General features: G+C 48.4%; 1 protein-coding gene and 1 long non-coding RNA gene across 4 annotated transcripts; one reads left to right on the forward strand and one right to left on the reverse strand.

The window, feature by feature from the left end:
- Positions 1–2481: 2481 nt before the first annotated feature.
- Positions 2482–15630, reverse strand: LOC111854396 (calcium-binding and coiled-coil domain-containing protein 1-like). 3 transcript variants are annotated; one of them, XM_023832322.2, is made up of 15 exons: positions 15478–15630; positions 14455–14597; positions 13743–13845; positions 11202–11404; positions 10817–11029; positions 9176–9315; positions 9016–9085; positions 8775–8930; positions 8421–8675; positions 8204–8329; positions 7894–7989; positions 7362–7449; positions 6062–6264; positions 5883–5980; positions 2482–5229 (listed from the first exon to the last, which is right to left on the reverse strand). In XM_023832322.2, exons 2-15 carry the CDS (start codon positions 14581–14583, stop codon positions 5202–5204), a joined length of 1908 nt encoding a protein of 635 aa, XP_023688090.1. In that variant the 5' UTR covers positions 14584–14597; positions 15478–15630; the 3' UTR covers positions 2482–5201. The 3 variants fall into 3 exon arrangements, with proteins under 3 accessions (XP_023688090.1, XP_072571460.1, XP_072571459.1); XM_072715359.1 differs by having other exon boundaries at positions 5883–5977; positions 6062–6300; positions 7359–7449; XM_072715358.1 differs by having other exon boundaries at positions 6062–6300; positions 7359–7449.
- On the forward strand, positions 15183–18623 carry LOC111854408 (uncharacterized). The gene is made up of 4 exons (XR_002840670.2): positions 15183–15353; positions 16488–16619; positions 18306–18411; positions 18486–18623. It is a non-coding gene; the product is annotated as an uncharacterized lncRNA (long non-coding RNA).
- Positions 18624–20884: the final 2261 nt, after the last annotated feature.

A 20884-nucleotide genomic window follows, 5' to 3' on the forward strand; every position in this document is an offset into this window, starting at 1 on the left:
ATTAACTTTCATGAAATAGAGGCCGAAATAGTGCTGCAAGGATTTAAACGAGGTCCATACATTATACACAGTTTTACAAGGAAGCACTAAACGACCTCGTATATTCAACCTGTGCTAGACACGTTACCATGGTAACGCCGGGGGGAGCGAGCGTGAGACCCGGAGGTAGAGAGGATGTTAAAATTCCGCGCGGCACCTTTTATTTCTCCTTTTTATGCGTTTCTCCCTTCATTTATATTTGATCTTGGCAGCTGAAAATGGGCCTTGGTGGAGAGAAAAATATGTAGGATAAGCATAAGAAGGAGAAAGAGAGTGAGGGAAAAGGGGGGTGGGCGGGGTGCAGCAGGAGCAGAGAAGCAAGTAGATGGGGAGCTTATCTGATTGCGGAGCTGAATATGCAGAGATCCAGGCCGCAGCTCCTCTGCCGCGCAGATGCTGATTATTGAAGCACAGGAGCGCGCAGCTTCCGGCGTTTGCATTTTAGCGCTGACCGTGCCGCGCGCCCTCTCAAAGCCTCCTTGCATACTTCCCAAGCGCCCAGCTGCGATCCGTGATTATGGATCCCTTTTAATGAGCGTGACCAGCTCCTGTCCATCCTTTCAGAATCACAGTCTCACAGCCTTTGGTAATTAAAATAGCTCAGTGTGGCGAAAGCAATCTTGAAGCCTGACTGTATAAACTTAGGATGCCCCTTTTTATGAACTGTTTCTACTTTATTTCTCGGAGAGCAAAGCGCGAATCACGTAGATGGTTTTACTTGTATTTGTATCTGGACTTTTAAAAATGTCAATGCACTGGTAATAAATAACATACAAACATACACCTTGCTGATAAATCCTTAGAAGTGTTTCAATAGCATGCTGAATGTGTATTTTCTTGGTTAGTTTTTTTTTCCATAATGGTTCCAGGTGACATTGAGCCGCTGGTAATTACACATCAAGCAGCTCCACTGGTGTGTTACACTATAGCCGAGTGTTCGCTCCTGTTTTGTGGCTCTGGCAGTCATGCTGTCACTATGCTGATCGGGAGATTAGAGGGTCCACAGAGGGCCCCCGGTGTGACTGCTCGACGCAGATAGCGCCATTAGCATAAAACACCAAAATCTCGTGTAAGCAGCTACATTCTGCACATTAGCAGGGTGGATGTGGAAAGAAATGGCCCAGAACAGGACAGGAGGAGTGGCGAGGAGGTGAGCCAACCAAGCAAGAGGACGTGAGAGCATGGGTTACATCTGGAGGAGGAGCAGGAGAGAAGGTCAGGAGAAGGTGAAAGATTACATCTCACACCTATGTTAGAGGAAAATGAGATAGAGAGAGACCAAGAGTGTGGGTCTAAAATATTTAAGAGGCAAAGTAATAAAAGAGTGAGAGAGAGACATAAAAACGGAGAGTGACTGGTTAGGAGGGGTAGGGAGAGGCGAACAGGAAGAAGGGGACAGGAACCGCAGTATACCAAGCGGATATCCTGGAGCCGAGCTCTTTATGTTTTTTACATTACTAATTAAAAGAGATAAAGAATGAGGGAGTTGTCAATGCTGCGGTGATTTCTCACTTACAGCTTTAAGGCAGACCATAAAACAGCCAGCCGGCCACCATTGATTTTATAATTAGCTCCAGTCAGGCTGAGCCGGGGCTGGGAACAAAATCAAAGGTGGGGGAAGCAGGGGAAAGAGAAACCTAGGTGTGTGTGTGGGGGGGGGGGGCAGATATGGGCAGGTGTGGAGACCATGGAGTCACAGGGAATGTGGACAGATGTGGGAGCAGCCAGGATTCACGTTAACCACATTCCGGCACGTGTGGGGCGCGAGAAAAGCGTAACCCGGCGCGTGTGGGCCGCGAGAACAGAGCAACCCGGCGCGTGTGGGCCGCCAGGACACCGTAACCCGGCGCGTGTGGGCCGCCAGGACACCGTAACCCGGCAGTGTGGGCCGCCAGGACACCGTAACCCGGCAGTGTGGGCCGCGAGAACACCGTAACCCGGCAGTGTGGGCCGCCAGAACACCGCAACCCGGCACGTGTGGGCCGCCAGAACACCGTAACCCGGCAGTGTGGGCCGCCAGAACACCGCAACCCGGCACGTGTGGGCCGCCAGAACACCGTAACCCGGCGCGTGTGGGCCGCCAGAACACCGTAACCCGGCAGTGTGGGCCCCCAGAACACCATAACCCGGCAGTGTGGGCCGCCAGAACACCGCAACCCGGCACGTGTGGGCCGCCAGAACACCGTAACCCGGCGCGTGTGGGCCGCCAGAACACCGCAACCCGGCACGTGTGGGCCGCCAGAACACCGTAACCCGGCAGTGTGGGCCGCCAGAACACCGCAACCCGGCACGTGTGGGCCGCCAGAACACCGTAACCCGGCGCGTGTGGGCCGCCAGAACACCGTAACCCGGCAGTGTGGGCCGCCAGAACACCGTAACCCGGCAGTGTGGGCCGCCAGAACACCGTTCACCGGTGAAAAACAAAACGCAGAAACATGCCAGTTGGATTGTATGACTTTTTATTACATAGAAAACGTCACCCACGCAGAGCGGGGGCGGGAGGCCAAGCAGTGAAAACGGGTGACGCCCCAACACCCAAAAAACACACCAATACAAAACACACACCTTGGGGGGGGGGTTAAAAAAAATATACAGGGGAAAAAAAGACCTAAAACAAGTGGCTGCTGGTCCTTAACTAACATCCATGTAACTGAAATCATGCCATGAAATGGCATCGGGCAGAAGTTAAGCAGCCGTATGGAAATCAGGAAAAGAAAACTATCACCAGTAGATAAACAAACTAATTCGCCTAGTATCGCCCCCCCATATCAAGCAGAGTGTCCATCCAGCCAGAACCAGCTGGTTCCCGCTCCACTGGGCTCACCCACCTGGATACTGGGCATGTCTGTAACCGCAATAATCAGAACCAGCCAATACCACCCCACCCCCACCCCAAATAATCACATTATCATGATGGGGACCTCAACCCCCTCAATATTCAATCCAAAGTTAGGCCTTTGCACCTGGCTGGTTTGTCTGGAGTCCCGAGTGCCCATGCCGACTCCTGCTCGCTTTACCGGTTTTCCTGCCTGTCGGGATCTGGACTGTTTGCCCAGCGCTGCCCCTATTGACTCCGTGGCTTTCAGCTTGAGTTGGAGCTACAGTTTGGAGCTGTTTACCTTTACCTGCTTTCTGCGCTACCAATAAACTGGTTGCTCTTGTCCTTGGATCCAATCCTAGCCCATACATTACACCCATTTTAGGATAATTACTATTATTAGCATGACTAATATACAAAATTGCCATGTGTTAGCTTTGAGGAACAACTCCAAAATATTTACATATATGTAAAAAAAAAAGAAAAAAAAAGATGAATAGCCATAATTCAAAGTTCTTGATGCCAGTTTCCCTTCCAGTTTCCTTTCCTGTGCCTGTTCAGCCAGGGTCAGACTGTGTGGCAGCGAATATAAATTAGCGTGGATGTTGCACAAACCAGCCTCACATCTCAGCCTGACCCCAGGCCTTGAAAAGGGCCTTTTCATCACCCCATTCAGCTACATTTCTTTGCCACACCTTTAAAATAGTCATTGTACCAGAACAATACTGTAGAAATCATTGCAGCCAGCTATGTTAAAACAAACAAAGGTTTACACAGCAGACTCACACCTTCCATGGAAACAGCCCCATAACTGATGCTTTCAAAATGCTCCATGCTCTGCCTGGGGACTCTACAGACATTCCTGCACACATATAGCGGCCCAGGCCTTGCTACAGAGCTACTCCATGGCTTAACCTTTAAAAGATGGGAGTTTATTCTCCATCACACCTTCACGCACTGGTCTCTATTCCAGCTGGGAACTGTGTGCATTTGCACACTGCGATGTTATCGTGTGTCTGGACAAAAGCGTCACGCAGTCCTGATACTGGAGTTCCCTAACGTCACTGATACAGACCCTCAGACCTGTGACAGAGCTCCTAACAATAACGGAAATCTTGCAAAGGATGCTACACGATCAAAAAATCCCGCGAATGACCATCAAAGCTTTCAGGAAGGCAGACATTGCCAAGATACCCCCCCTCCCCTCCACACTAACAAATAGCCATGCTTTTAACCCCAGGTATAGATTAGGTGGTGGGGTTCCCTAACACCCACATGCCTGACATTTTAACGCCCCCTAATGCAGCACTCGTGCACTAGCCCAGAATCACAAACATTTCAAATATAAAACCCTAATAATTAAAAAAATGCAAAGTAACTAGCAGATATATACAGTAAACACAGCTACATGATCTGAACTATAAAGTAAGGGCAGCTTTGCTAAAAGGAAACACACAAATAAAAGGTCAGTTAATGTTACAGGTCCGACGGCGCTGATCTGTCACATAAATGGGGCGTGACGCCCTCACAGGGGCAGTGCGAGTTTGGGTGACTGTGACGCGCTTCACGCAGTGCGATTTACTGCATAGTTGCATCCTTCGGTATAACAGCAAATCACTTCATTGTTATGACAGCGACGTACGACTGAGGTGCAGTTTTTTTTTTTTTCTTTGATAAAAACAAAATTCAAGAAGGAAATAAAGCATGTTGTGCAGCAGGCAGGCGTGATGGCACAGCGTAGCACAGTGCAGCACAGCGTAGCACAGCGTAGCGCCCAAAAAGACGGGAGAGAGGCAAGCAGCCGACAGTGTAAGCGGGAGTGAGTGTGGCAGGGTGTCTGTAACCCGGCTGCAGCGGAGGAGGAGAGAACAGGGAGGAATATGATTAAATCCCTGAATGTAAGTGTCCCCCCCCCCACCAGCCCCATCTCTTTTCATATTCTATAAAACGTTTTTATGTTTCATACAGCTTTATACAGCTCGCAGGGCTGCATCTCATTTGCCCGGTCGAGCTGCTAGAGCACATTACGTGACGGACTGTGTGCTATTCCACATTTCCAACGAGGCAGGAGTGGGGGAGAGATGGGGGGGCATTAAACGCGCTCGCAGCGGTGTAAATCCAGTGGGGCAGGGGGGCACCATGGGAAAGCTGCACACAAGTGCGGCGATGTCATGCAATGTCATGTAAGGGTAGCGGCCTGGGAGGTCGGGGGGGGGTAGCGTGGGTGGTGCAGGGAAATGCGATGCCACGCTGGTGGCGCTGGGCGACACTGGACTGTCCGCGCAGCAGCGTCACACGGTGGCCTCTCCTCTCAGCCTCCACCTCCATTCCACATGGCGACGCATCACAACACCAGGGATTCTGGGAGTTTCCTGCTCAAGACACGGGGTGGGGGGGGAGGGGGGGGAGAGAAATGTGTGAGGACCTGGGGGAATGAACCAGCCGTGGTTTAACCAAAACCACAAGCAAGCTACGCTCCCACCGCCACACCCTTCCATCCACAGGGAGGCGCTCTGCTCCCCAGGACACACAGATCCAGAAGCTCAATGTCTCCCTAAATTCAGACAGATCTGGGGCATGAGTGTGAAGTGTGTGCCTGGGGGGGGGACAGACGCCACCCAAGATGACAGCTCCAGTCAAACTAAATTAAACTCAGCAATTTTGTTTTTTTTGCTTAATTGGTGAAGACCGGGGTGGGGTGGGGGGGGTTTGTCCTTTATTTGTTCAGATTGAAAGTGGCGCAACTCTAGCTACAATGTAACAGCAGAGGCTTGACCGAGGAGGACTGACTGGTTATTATAGTGCATGTGACTCTGCACACTTTGCTTTTCACAGCCAAAGTCAATTTTCTGGCTACGCCGCTGTTTTTAGGTCCAGACACTGGCTCAGGTGCTGCGTTTTACGCCTGCTTCCCTCCTCCTGTCTGTAATTAAGCTGCAGTGTAGATCCTGAACTGGCAGCCGCTGCTCTCATAGCCCACGTGGGATTATTTTCTGTATGTGATGCCAGCAGAGCTGGCCGTTACCCCGGAACGGTGACCCCGCCATCCAGACTCTGCGGGTCCGATTCCGCGTCGGAGCCCTGCCCTCCGGACGGTGCCGAGTCTGGATCCTGCCTTTCCTGCTGCAGAGACCAGGAAACAGTGAGATGCATGGACCAGGGACTGGAGGCTGTGTGAATAAAGATGGAGTGGGCGGGGCTCACCGAGCTGGGGCAGCGACTTAGCGGGTCAGGCCCCTGTTGCCGTGGTGATGAAAGTGGGGGTGGCTGGCTGATGACCACGGGTTGCTCGTACTGATCCCGCTGGGCCTGCAGCGCGTCGTCCAGGGGGGGGGCACCGAGCTTCGGGCACTGTAACGCCTCGGGTTTCTCATCCTCGCCGTCGGCGGACGGGCTCTCAGGGCGACCTGGGGGCAGACGGACAACCACAGAGCCACGTGTGACACCCGGGGGGGGGGGGGAGAGAGCCAAATGTTCATTCATCCAGAGTAAAAAAAAATAAATAGCAAATACACTTATAAATTATTATTACACCTTGATATGACTAACACAAGCCATACTAGGCTCCAAACCCCCACGACCCCGCATTGGGTAAGCGTGTACAGAAAATGGATGGATGGATGGATGGATGGAAGTATTCCGGAAGGATTTTTGAGGGAACTATGTGTGAGGTAGCCTGGGTGGGGGCTTAGTGGGATTCACTTTGGTCTTAGGCTAGAAGATAAATGTCTGATTATTCTGTCCTTGGGCTGTGCTTAAGCTGCTGGTGCAGAGGGTGTTTGCCTGCGACCTCGCTGAGAGAGAGAGGTCTCCTCCGCAGTCTTTCCAGATACCAAGGAACGGGGCGAGCCGAGCTGCAGGGGGAGCTGGGGAAAGCTTTAATGCACGTCAGCTGATTGTTTTTCATTGAGGGAAATGATGATTCTGGGATGTGATTGTGGTGAGTGTGCTTAAGGCTGATGGTATCAATCATGGGTTGACCACTGATGTTCCAGCCACGTTGAGTCTGAGTGTCTTTGGTGAAAGGAGCTTCAATGACGGCATGACTAGAATACCCATGGGACAGGGTCCCAGGGTGTTGAGGTGGCTGGGACTGCAGAAGGATGCTGGACGTGGGGGATCATGCAGGCCCCGTGAGATGAAGGCCACCAGCAGAAAGGCAGGGGTTGTCCCTGGGCCTGTGGTTTTAAGGTATCTAAGCTTGGAGGTTTTCTTGGTTCAGGGCTTCACTTTTTGGAATGTGGATTACTCTGCTGCTGAGTATTCTCTGCAAATAAAAGTAATCTTATCTTCTAGTATTTTCTTTCTCCATCAAGCTGTGTTCAGAAAGTAAGAAGGAAGTAGAGGATTTGTTATACTTCCATAGTATGGATAGAGTGATGGATGAATGGATGTATGGATTAACTTAATATGTTCAAGCTGTTTTTTCATCTGACCAGTAGGGGGTGCAGTTGCACCCTCGGTACCCCTGGGAAAGTCGCCTATGGACACGCCAGTGACTCACTGCCAGAGTTGAAGAGGCCCTCGTTCCAGCGGGTGCCGGCCACTGCCTCCAGCCTCCGCTCCAGCTGCCGGGCGTAAGCCTCCAGATCCTGGGCATGCAGGGGAGAGCATGCTCACGGTCACGGTCACGGTCACACCCACGCTCACGGTAACGCCCACGCTCACGGTCACACCCATGGTCACGCTCACGCCCACGGTCACGGTCACGCCCACGCTCATGCCCACACTCACGGTCACGCTCATGCCCATGGTCACGGTCACGGTCACGCTCATGCCCATGGTCACGGTCACGGTCATGCCCATGCTCACACACAGTCACACTCACTGCCATATTCATGCTTACGGTGACACAGTCACGCTCACAGTCCCATTCACAGTCACACAGTCATGCTTACATGCTCACAGTCACATTCACGCTGAAAGTCACACAGTCACAGTCATGCTCACAGTTACATGCTCGCGCTTGATTGGCTCCTGTTATAATGGACTCTCTCAGCCCAAGAAAGTTCTGCCTGGACCCGGTTCAGCCTTGCCTGCTTTTCCAGCAGCAGCTGCTCCTGCTCCTTGTGGGCCACACGGAGGCTGGCCTTCAGCTCCTGCAGCTCCCTGCGTGCCTCGCTCAGCTGTACCTGCAGGGGGCAGTATACAGGAAAAACACCTTTCAGCCGGCAGGAGAAGCCAGTGTTTGTGTTCATGTGATGATTACGGATTTAAGTACTGAAAGAAGGCTGCCGTATACACTGAATAAGGAATGCCGCCACTAGTCGGTTTAGGTAAAAGATGAACACGGGTGTCACTATGGAAGCCTGCCGCGGAGACGGGCTGCAGTGGCCGGGTATTTACACGGTGGCAGTCCTTCTGCTTCTCCGACTCCACCTCCAGCTTCTCCCTCTCCATCCTCTGCTGCTGAAGCTGTTGCTCCTTCCGTTGGACCTCCACGCTCATCTCCCGTGCCCGCTCCTTCTCCGCCTGTGGGGGGGGAAGGAGGGGTGACAGTCAGCACCGCTCAGTGGGGGATGCCGTTTCCTATCTCGAGATTAGCCCCTCCCCCTTCCTGCACCTCAGAGCTGCGGCACAGCGCCTCCCGCTGGCGCGCATGGGCAGCGCGTTCCTCTCGCAACGCCAGGCTGCCATCGGCCAGCTGTAGGGTGAGCCGGGCGACCTGCAGGCGGGTCTGGTGAAGCTCGGCCTGGCCGCCATCCAGCTGCGTGGACAGACGGACCATCTCCGCGCGGAGGCTGTCCGCCACACGCTCGCTGCTGGTCAGCCGCTCTCGGAGGACGCCCACTTCACTCAGCGCACTGTCTTGCTCTGTCTTCGGGGGGCGGTAGAGAGGGAGACAGAGTTGGCTGTTTTCCACACATTTAGTTATCTGCGTTGCGGCATGTTGCTATGGCAACCCCCCCATGCTCACCTCCCTGCTCAGGGCTGTGTTCAGCTTCTGAGTCAGCATGCTGACTGAGTGCCTCAGTTGTACAGCCTCAGTGTCCTTCTGTGCCACAGAGCCCCTGAGCCCCTGGAACTCTGTGGTGAGGCTGCGCAGCTGCCCATCCGACTGCTCTAGCCGGGCCTGGGGAGGGCGATCATATCAGTGCGGAATCTGCTGTGTGTGGCGGCAACTGCACGATGGGTGAAGCCGGAGGGCCTCGGGTTACCTCCAGCCTCTTCCTCTCCTCCTCTTCCTCCCTCTTCTGAGCCAACACCCGCCGCAGCCTCTCCTTCATCCTAAAGCGGGAGGGAGACACATCCGGCTACCACCACCGAGGCCGAGGAGTGGATGCAGGGCCAGCCGGGACCGGGACCGGGAACGCTCACCTGTCCAGCTCGGACTCCCTCTCCAGCCCTCGCTCCATCAGTGCCCTGAAGTCTTCCTCCAGCTGTCCGACCCGCTGTCGGCTCTCGGCCAGCATGCCCTCCATCTCCGTCGTTTGTGCCTCATGAGAGGACTGCGCCTCCTGCAGGTAGACGAAGGAATGATCATGTATCTCACAGCTTGAGACTAAGTCCAATCATAGTCAGCCTTGAGGGAACCTGCATATGGTCATTGTCCAATGAAAACCCCTGTTTGACGATTGTAGCTCCTTATGACAGATGGAATATGTCCATTCTTCTTGGTCTGACATCTAATTGACCGATGAAAAGATGTTTTATGACGTAACCTATTTAAGTAGTATTTAAGTGTGTACTAGTTAATTGTATTCAGGATGGTCCTTTGTTTGAATTACTTTATATGGCAATTTTTACTTACATAACATTAATAGATAGATAACTAGCTAACTAACAACATTGTTAATTGTGAATATACAGTAATATTAGTTTGTATCTTGTTGGTACTGATATATAGGCCTCACTGACAACAATCCGCCTAAGTAGATAGCTCTGTATTTGTGGTGCTATGGGTGTCCAATTATATTGTTTTAGTTGTATTTTGCAAAGTACTTTCTGAGAAAATGCGTTTTATTTCACACGTGGATGGAGACACACATTTTTCATTTGACAGCGCCGATACGCTAATGACGGTACAAATGCTAACCTGCTCAATATCCGAAGGTGGATCTTCAATGCAAACCTTTGGCATCATTCCTTCCACCCCACTGTTAATGTAAGCAATCATTTGCATACTCATGGTAGAGGGAAACCTCAACCTGTAAACTGCCTTCAGCACCAACAATTTGATTACCTCTATGTGTAGTAAAGCGTGACCCATGTAAGTACGCTGCTGAGCTCCTAGCAGTTTGGCGTGTCCTGCCCTGACGTGACACAAGGATGGCGAAGGTAGCAGAATTCAGGCTCCGCCCCTTTACCTAACACCTTCAGCTGTTTTGGTTAAATGATCTGAGCAGCTAAGCCAGAATCACAGGTGCCGTATAAATCATCTTTATTATTGTTATCAAGATTGCTATTATTGCTCCCATAAAACACCAAACTGTAATAAACAGGTAGAACTGGGAATAAAAAGCCTTCGCTAAGGGGAAGAGGAGGCCGTTAAGGGGAGCCATTTCTGTTTTATTTGTCTTAGCTGGAAGGTCCCCGTCTGTCCCAGTCGCCTTTCTCGTCCATCCAGTGAAACTCAAGCTCGCCTGTGTGACTGTTCCGCTGTCACCTCCCGCGCCCCAAGTAGTTTGGAAGTTTTGCTTTTACAAAAGCATTTCAGGAGCGTTTAAGAAGGAAAGCAATGGCATGGGATTACGCTACACGTGAAATGAATCTCACGCAAATCGATTGAAAAAGCGCACCTCCATTTTTTAATTGACAAATCGCTCGTCAGATGCAGATTATTGGCCGGGTGGTAGAACACGGTGCAAAATCGAAGGGAACGCGACCAAAGCGTGTAGACGCAGATGAAAATGGGTTGCCATGTAAATGCTGTTTCTTCCTATATCTGTGGATGATGTGAGCGTCAGTGCTGCCAGCCCCCCCCCCCCCACGTTCCAGCCCCCCACCGCGATTCTCTACCTTCGTCTCCTCTTTAAATTTCTCAATCTCCTCTCTGCTCCTCTTCAGCTTCCCCTCCAGGTCACGCGACTCAGCCTCCAGCGCGAGTCTCTGCCCTGCCCACTCCTCCTTGGCCTTCTCCATCCTTTCCCTCTCTCTCCTCTCCCTCTTTTCAGCCGCCTCCTTGACCCGCCGCAGTTCGGAGAGCTCCTCGAGGCACCCCTCGAGGCGAGTCTGCTCAGGAGGAATCGGGTGGGAGAGACACGAGGCGACACTTAACGACCGTCTGTAAATTACCTTTTATGGCCACGTAAATCCAGAACAGTTATCTTCTTCTGTCGCTAGAGTTGTTGATTCCCATTCCTATGCCAATAGAACCCCCCACCTTCTGCTATTAGACCTGCACCTGCAGCAGATGCGCCTTGGGCACCACCATCAGCATCTCCTCCCCAGAGTCCTCGCCGTCTCGTCCCCCGTCCAGTGTGGCCAGGTCATCCAGCGGTCTGGGGGAGCGGAAGGTGAAGGGGTGGCTTTGTGCACAGACCTCGCCCTTCCCGTCCACATACACGAACTGGTAGGTCACAGCGCCAGATCTGGGAAGGTATGAGGCTGGTAGACAGACAAGGAAAGAAGGACTTCTGAATCCACTGAAGCGAACACACATAACACACGAGGGCAGCGGGAACACAACGAAACCGCTCCGGAAACTTCTAGAAATGTTGACTCCACTATTGGAACAGACAGATATTTTCATTCATTCATTTACTTGATGCTTTTGTCCAAACGGCTTACAGTACAGGGAAAGATTACATTTTATATGCGCTCCCGCCAGTTCACACCCGTGACCTTTGCATCATTAGCGAAATTCTCTATTTGTTGCGTAGACAAGCTGGCACACCAGCACACAGGGGGCACCTGATGAGGCTTTACCTGCTCCATGGACTTCTAGACCATATGGAGGTTAATACTTAAGTACAGGGTGGGGTCTTAATTAATAACTGTAAGTGGCTATCTTGGGGTAGCTCTTCGTTAAGTGAAGCGTATCTGTTCCCCACACTTCTGCTAATTTTATCTCATTTCTCCTACCTCCCATTATTTTTAAATTTGATCTGGATTTTAGGGGGGGGGGGACACCCCAAAAATCTCACAAAGCCTTTCTTATTGCATATAAATCAATCTCTCAGCCTTTTCAATGCATAATCTGATAATTTCCCATAGGAAACATTTTACAACAAAATCTATTTTAATGAGCACTGATTTTGGCTGTTTTACAGTCTCTTTCTTTTATCTGGCTTAGCCTCCAGCCATAATTCATTACACACCACCAGAAAAAATATGGGGGTGGCCATGTCTGCCACACGGTCCCGCAGACACACGGAGGTATTCTTCTACCTCAGAATACCTGTTAAAATGCCTTCTCAGACTGAGCACGGACTCCAGTTATTAAATAAAAGCAGGGCTTGGCTGAGGTTGGGGGGGGGGGGTGTTGTTACTTGATGTCCAGCAGGGGGCAAAATTGTCCTCTTTGTCAGTAACTGAGGAGTATGTTTTTCTGTCAAAGCCATCAACACAAGTTATTTTTCTGCCGAAAAATATTTTTAAAAGCTGAAATTTATGATTTCCAGAATTTGATATAAAAGAAATTTTTAATTTTGTAATTAACAAAGTGAGTGTAATGTTTCCATTGAAACAAAACCTAAAAACAAAAGCACAAAACAAGACAACAGTTTCTAATATTCACAAGAAAAAAAGAAATTTAAAAAATGATCTTAAATGGTAGACTTGGTGCTGTCAGGAACGGCAGCACTGAATTCCCTGGACGGCCCATTTGGTCTGGCTACCTAAGCGACACTCGGCCTGCATGAAGCAAGCCGTCACACTGCAATGAGGAGGATTGGCAGTGCAGTGAGCCTCGCAGCCAAAAATCTATGTAGACTGGGGGACACAAATATAGGCCAAAAAAAAATCAATCTTAATTTACCACCCATATTTTTCGATCATACATTTGTAGTTTTTCTGTAGTTATATATTTGTAGATATTTGTAGATAGTTATCAATTTGTAGATAGTTATCTATTTGAAATTCTGAAATATTCTGAAATGTTTTTCAAGATGATAGTGGCAGGTCATTTAGTCACATGACAAAATCACTGCAGTCAGGCCTAACAGCACATAATACGGCGGAATCTACATCCTTTTACTGCATATTAGATTTATGTCATTAAAGAATTAAATGTACGCTATTAAATAAATAAGCTGGCCGTGGGCCGGCTGTCTGGCATTTAAAATGAACAGGCCCCTTTAAATGTTCTGATCCGACACACATCTCACACTGCAGAGCTGGATACTCCATCGTCAGCTCACTGGGAGCACTTAGCGGATGCCAGTTTAGTGCTATTACCTGCAACTTGTATGTTTCCATTTTTTACACAGATATTCACATGGACAATAACAATCTATCCATCAACTAACTGCTGCAAGGAGGGCTAAAGCCTGTCTCAGGCAGGATTAGGCAATAGGCAAGGATGGCCAGTGGAAGGAATCCCAGTGTGTCTTAGGGAACATGGACAGACACACACACACACACAATCATACACTAGGGCCAATTTAGAAACACCAAACAGCCTGCAAACTGCATGTCTCTGGACCGTGTGAGGACACTTGGGGAAAACATGCCAGCTCAGCAGAGGTGGGACTCAGATCCGTGTGAGGCTACGGGGGTAACCCTCCCGCCCCCGTGCCTCCCTAATGCAGAAGTCATAAATATTTAAGGACAGTGCTCCGACAAGGGAATTCAAATGAAACTGAGATATTACAGCCGGCGGGGGAGGGGGTATTACTGCCGACCCAAGCTAGATACAGGACATAACGGGGACACGGGGAACACGGCAGGGTAGCAGCCGCGACCGAGGCAGGCCGCATGCAACCGTGTCGAAATGCCAGCGTACCTTGGAAATGCACACAGCCACGGGCATCACTCTCCTGTCCACAGGCCTGCGGGACGGGGGCCCAGACGTAGGTGTGGTAATCCCTGACGGAGGACCATCCCACCTGGGAAGGAAGTCTCCATGGTTAACCATGCGACCCGAGGCGGCTGCCGCTTCCAGCCTTCGCTCAGCGACCCGCCAGGCAAACGACCAAAGCGACACGACCGACATCTGCGGTTTAACAGCACAGGCCTCACGCGCGTGACGTCAGCCTAATTACTGCTCATTGCTCACTAATACTTATTTTAAATGACACCTAATTGTCTTTTAAGAGAAAGTGTGCCTGGTACTCTGACTGCCCCCTGGACACACCTTTGGAGGGCTGGAATACCTTCACCTGCAGGGTAATTATCTTTATCACGGTGGTTTTAAGAACCACAAGGCTGCATTTAAGCCTCAGCCTGATAGGTAAATGAGGCAAACACTGACGCTGTGGATCTGAATGAGCGGTGCATTTTCCCCTGCTTTCTCATGTACTAATTTTAGGTAGCTATGTACATTTTTGTAGATGACTGTAGAGGTTCATATTTGGCTTCTTACTCATCCCTAAGTCCAGTAGGCCTTCAATTAGAGGTTCTGAAAGCTCACTGGGCTGGTTTCAGTGCACACGGGCACAGTGGCACCACTAAACGAAGAGGTGGCATGATGACCTGCCATGATTGAGGAAGGGTACCTTATAAAGGCCGATCCAGTCCGTACTGGCCCACCTGTGGCCCGGACCCAGGCTGTAGTGACACTCCACCCTGCTCTCGGGGAAATAGTACTGCTCCACATTCAGGAACACCACGTGGCCCTTTCCCATGCTGAAGGAGGGACCTGTAGGGGGGGAGGACATTCGGAGGGAGGTGAAAATTAGAGGACAAGTGGGGAGGGGGTTTGGGGGGGTAGACAGATGATAACTGAGCTTGAATCCCGATTCGCTGTGATGGCAAAAAAGTAGTTTGTTGTCAACAAACTGAAGTGCACTAACCCTTTTTTGTTTACACTGAATCACTGCTGTTCAGTAACTATACACGAACCGTGACTAACAGCCTTCATAAAAAAAACAACTATCAAATACCGTACATCACTATTATTGACGTCTGAAATTTGCTCTGATTTACTTACTTTAATTAAATTGACATAACAGGAAATGCACTTATTTTGTAAGAAAACATAGTTTATCAGTTTATTGCATGAGATACGATGGATTCCATATATCTGTGTACTTATTTAGATCTAAAAAAAACTCCATTTGCCTTTCACAAAATAAAGATAAAATATACAACTCGATGGAATTTAAATAGCAAACATGATTCTTAAAGTGGTTAAACAGAAGTTTATGACCTTAAAACAGAGTCGACGGTGGTGACGTAATAGGCAGCTCGGTAAACAGCCGCTCGGTAAACAGACGAAACGCAATCTGCGCATCTGTGGTAGCCTGTGAACTTCAGCCAGCGAGCGACACAGGCCTGCCGCTCGGCTGAACTTTTAAATACAGGACTGTCCTTTGTGCGAAATACCGCCAAGGACAAACCGCGAACTATACATACACGATTCAGTCAAATACATCAGTTCCCCACGGCTGAACAGGTATGCCTTTAATTAATTAAAAAGTAATTGCGCATACAGAAATCACGTTAAAAAGCATCCCTCTCCGAAAAAAACAAGTAGAGAACAGATGGCTAACTAAATTGCCACCAAAGCAATTACTTACGTTGCTCAGTGTCTCTTCCCAATAAGTGAAATCAAAGCAGCTTTAAATATAAATCGTTGGTTCGTAGAACCGTACAAAGCAAAATAATTTACACATAATTGCACCTCCTCCTCGGCGTGTCAGCTGCTTCTGCACAAACAAAAACATGTGTATGACAACGTGGGCAAGTGTAGTATGGGAAATGTAGTTATTTCCAACATCAGGGGAAACATGTTTTGGTGTGATGATAAACTACAATTCCAACAGGCTGCGAAAACTTAGTCAGCAGTATTAGTGCTCACGTCTTTCATATTGAGCAACTCCGCATAACTGCTGACATACGGAAAAGTGATCAGATCGTTTTCCTAACGGGAATAGCTAAGCTAAAAAGGAACCAAACACGTATGATTTCACGCGGCAGTAAACTACTATACACTCAGCGTCCCCTTACATCCCCTTACATTTTCTTTGGGATGTAAGATAAGGCGTCAAAGACAGCCTCGTGAAAGAGTTGCATTGCTAGCTTAAAATATTTCCTTCACTGATATCACCTTCACTGAACAGTATCTTGTTGTGTTTCATAAACATTTTCCCTCCGCTTTTGCTGGCGAGGGACAAGATGGCAGTATTTTTCCTGGCCAGTCTATTTTATTGTGGAGTATCCTGAAACATTCCTAAGCCAGCTGGAAGGTATAACCCCTCAGGTCTGTCCTGGGTCTTCCCTGGAGCCTCTAGCCAGTGGGACGTACCTGGAACAGATCCTTTGGGAGCTGTCCAGGTGGCACCCTTATAAGATGCCCAAACCATTTCGGCTAACTTCTCTCAGTTTGAAGGACTAGCAGCTGTACTCTGTACTCCTTCTGAATCACAGAACTCTTCAGCCTGTCATGGGGAGTGAGTCCAGAAATCACGCAGGGAAACCTCATTTTGGCTTCTTGTACTGTCACAGTTGTTGTTCATGACCAGAACCTCATGACTGTAGATGAAGATAGAGATAATTTCACCTGTAAACTGCAAATCCTGTCTTACAGCTTCATCACCAATGACCTCCTTCAAGGACTCATCAGCCTTGCTGATGTGTGCAGCTGGACATAATACCCTCTGCAGAGCTTTGTGGTCTAGGGCAGAGCAATGACCAAACTGGTCCACAAGCAGAACATCAGGTACGAATAGCAGGGATGCCCTTCTAGCCATGGCTGTGTCTTGATATGCTGCAGATGAAAATTACAACCAAGAGTGGAGGTAAGACATACCCTTGTTGAGGCCAATACTGACTCTAAGCGGCTTCAGTTTAGTGCCAAGGTTGCGGACACAACTCTTACTGCATTCATTCAGGGACAAAATACCATGCAGTAGTGGCACCTAGACCCCAAATTCCTGCAACACCCCCAAGGAATGCGCCAGGGCACGTGATTATACTTCACGAAGCACATGTAGACTGTGCTAGCATATTCTCAGAAGCTCTCACATAGCTGTCAAGGGAGTTGAGTTTGTCCACTACATGACCAGGTCAGAATCCACATTGTTCCTCCTGAATCCCAGGTTCAAATATGAAGTGGAACTGGAACAGTTTGCCAGCCCAGATTTACTTATCCCTCCTTCTATGCAATATCAACCAAAGGACCACAACAGCACTCACTGCTTTCTGTATCTCTGGACAGATGTTATCTCTGCAGCCTTTCTACCCCAAAGTCATGTGATCACTATAATATTTTCGGCTGGTGTGGAGTGGCAGCTCTGATCCACCAGGAGTTTCATACTTCTGCTTCCTGGTAAGATGGGATACCCACAGGGTTGAAGAATTCCTCAACTTTCTACCACTCAACAGTATTCACAGAGTTAGTCAGCACTTCCCCACCCTGTCTGAACCCAGTCTGAGCACCGCCCTGTCTCCACCTCCTAAGCTGTTGAACAGTTTGCCAAAACATCATTGGGGCCACTAGTCTCTCTCCATGGCCTCCTCAAACTCCTCCCATCCATAAGATTTCACTTCTTTGACTGCCTTTTCTGCAGCCTTTCTGGCCTGTTGGTATCATTCAGATGTCTCAGAAGACCCTCATGTAAGCATTACCCTGAAGCTCTCATTCTTCAACTTGACAGTTTCCCTCACATCAGGTATCCACCAGCAGGTCCAAAACAGACACCGACTGCCTTCTGGCCACAGCTCCTTGCAGCTGCTGCATCAATTGAGGTCTTGAACATGGTCCATTCAGACTCAATGTCCCCGACCTCACTCAGCATGCAGAAGTTTTTTTCCAGAGCTGTGAGTTGAATCCATCTCTCACAGAAGCTTCAGCCAGACATTCCCAGGAAACCCTAACTGCTCGTTTGGGTCGTCTTGGGCCATCTGGCCTCCTTCCCATGTGATCAGTTGATAGCTCTGCGCTTCTCTTTACCTGACTGTCCAAAACACATGGCCTCAATTCAAATTACATGACTATATAGTTGATCATGGACCTTCTGAATCGGATGCTTAGGTACTATGTACAATGATGAACATTCTTGCATTCAAACATGATCTTTTTGTGGAAAATCCATGACTTGCACAGATGTTCAATAACAATTCACCATTGGGTTAAGACCTAGGGGGGCATTCTAATCACACCCCTCCAGGTATCTTCATCATTCTCCATGTGAGCATTGTAGTCTCTCAGCAGGACCACAGAGTCCATAGGTCTTTCAACATTGGGGACTTCAGATTAGGAGAAACTTCACCCTGATCAAAACATCTGCTCATATTATGCATTAAGGTAAGGTGGACTATATCTAACCAATACCTTTCTGTCTTTTTGTGGCCCACATGGCACTGCACCTGCTCCACACCTTTCATCTCGTGTTGATCCCTCCAGCTGACTCCCCATAGTCGTTCCAGCTTGGCTATTTGGCACTTGCTTGCAAACATCATCCCCAGGCCTGGTTCCAAGCGATAGTCCTGGGAACCGCGTTGCTGGCAGGGTATGCTTGTTTGTTTTGGTGCCTTTTATGTTGGGTCTCTGTTGAATTACAGTTTGTCGGGCCTCTTCCCACAGACCTGTTCATCAAGTACTTCCTACTAGAAGCTCAAGCTCCAGCTGACGTAGGGAATTGTTAAGGACTGAAGAACCCCTCCACCAGACTAGAGGGGCAATCCTCGAGGGGTAGTTCTTAAGTTTAAATTAATAAGTGGCCAATACTGAAACCATTTTGCCAACGGCAGTTGTGTATATGAAACATATGAGATGTATAACACATATGTTTGAATAAAAACACCACTGGTGTCAGCTGTTCTTCAGAAAGTTTCATTCAGTCCTTGATTTAAAGCCCTTATTTATGCTCAGATATAAAACATTGTACCTAGAAACAGGTGCAGACAAGTTCTGACAAGTCCACCAATGAACTTTTATACAGTGATGTGACCTTACTGGGTCTCTGATTCTCCAGTCCCCTGTGCTTTCACCATTATGGAGTATCAACAGAAAACACAGTGACCAAATAAACAGCTGTGTCTCCACTGCAGGCTGAGTTCCATATCCTAGTGCTCTCCTGGGACAGGAGTATCATTTATCAATGGTTATGAGAGGAGTCTGTTCAGTGTACCAGCCAGTCACATACACAAGCCTTAATGCTGAGTCCTTCTACCAGGGCATGCTGTATTTTTGTCGTGCAAATGTTATCAGGTGACTGCTGACCCTGAGTAAAACAATGGCAAAATTCTAGTGAAGAAGCCAGACAGGTCCTAATTTGATGTAACCAAAGGCTGCAGTGGCAGGATGCCATTATTAAACTAGTGAGGAAATCTGTGTTTACATTTTTCCAGTAGTATTTGCATGACTGACATTATTTTGCCAAGAGATGGTTGACTGAATAAGTGAGAACCTTGCATTATGATGTGAAATATACTCTGTTCACGTGCTTTGGTCTTTGCAGTGACAGTTGCTGCCTTAAGACAGCAGATGGCAGTGTTTCTTGTTTTTGAGATATCAGTAAGGCCTGCTCAGGATGGACGTAAAGGCTGAGGACCGCCTTTCCCTAATGTGACATATCTTTTTTCAAGTTATAATTTAACTGCATGTGGAGATAAGCAGCCTCAGTCTGAATAATTAGCTCATAATGTCACACTGTATATTTTGTATTTTTGTAATACGTGTAATATAATTTAACAACGGCTAGCAATGGATAATAGAAGGTATAAAGATATCAGAATGAGTTAGTACTCTGTTAAGTATGATTTCAAGCACAAATGCAGGACATGCTTCTGGTTAAAATTCAATGGATGTGATTAATATTTCAATGAAAATGGTATTGCTGGGGTTCCGGAAGCCCCCAAAACTCACCGGGGAGGCGCATGCTTGGTAAGGCAATAAACACTGACCCAGTGTACTTATGCGTGACCTTGTACTTTAGGGTAAGATATTTAATTATGAACATGGCTGTTCATAGATCCCGTAGCTCTTGTCGTAAAGACTAGGGTTCAGACCTAGTTTGGATGGTGCTAGCTCAGCATCGCCCAACCTAATTAGATAATTAAAACGCTCCTTCGCATCAACGCGAGAGCAGGGAGTACTTGTGAAAAATGTTGGTCTCATGTCCCTCCCTTAGCTCAGTTTATCCATCAGTTAGCAGGGAGCCAACTTCCTCTGTCCTTAACGTCCACACAACCCTACCCCTTACAAGCCAAGAACCCCGAGGCCAGAAGCTATTAAAGAACAGCAAGGATCATTGTCTTCTTCCACATTAAATGCATTCTGTTGGAATGGAGTACAAAGCTGCTTAAAGTCTTGGTTTGGGCTTATTCTGTCTTTTCGTTTTGGAATCTGTAGACTGTGCGGAATTTTTGTCGAAGACATGTAACATTAAAATTACTATTTATGGTTTCCAAATGCTGCACTCAGCAGATTTCTATTTCAATACGATCAAAATCAAAGCGTAAAGGATAATGAATAAAATTGGATGAGCTGAAACAGGGAAAGTACTGGTGGGGTACGAAAGCCATGACAATTACTAATGAAATCTGGATGATGTCCATGTTGGTGTCACCTGTCGGTGGAGGTTTGCTAATTCCTGCTTCTCACTGGAAGTTACCAGCAGCAGCAGTGAAACAAACTTCCTGATAACATTTAAAAACTGAAAAACTCCATCGAACCTCCACCAATTACCTCAGAGAATCTGGGCGTCTGTGTTAGGATGAATCAGATTTTTAAGCATACTGAAGAACTGGAAGAGAACAAATGATGACATCATCCCTTCCAGTGACAACGACGCTAGCAGAAGGAGCACTGACATGGACATCCAGAAACACACTGTATGACAGGCCTGTCCTAAGGAAAATACGCATGTTGTTGAAATGATAAAAATGTTAGTTCTGCATATCAGAATTGGTCATTTATCCATAACATCTTAGTGCTTGTTCAGCCTATTATCTGGATCATTTGGTCTATTTTTATGCAGG

Source organism: Paramormyrops kingsleyae, chromosome 8 (assembly GCF_048594095.1).
Source record: "Paramormyrops kingsleyae isolate MSU_618 chromosome 8, PKINGS_0.4, whole genome shotgun sequence".
Taxonomy (NCBI): Eukaryota; Metazoa; Chordata; class Actinopteri; order Osteoglossiformes; family Mormyridae; genus Paramormyrops; species Paramormyrops kingsleyae.

Excerpts from the sequence above, each read along its gene's own strand:
- LOC111854396 (XM_072715358.1), bottom strand. The coding sequence starts at position 14,583 with ATGGGAAAGGGCCACGTGGTGTTCCTGAATGTGGAGCAGTACTATTTC. Across the intron at positions 11,030-11,201 it reads CCAAGGCGCATCTGCTGCAG|ACTCGCCTCGAGGGGTGCCT; the intron begins GTGCAGGTCTAA and ends CCTCCTGAGCAG. Across the intron at positions 9,316-10,816 it reads AATTTAAAGAGGAGACGAAG|GAGGCGCAGTCCTCTCATGA; the intron begins GTAGAGAATCGC and ends GTCTACCTGCAG.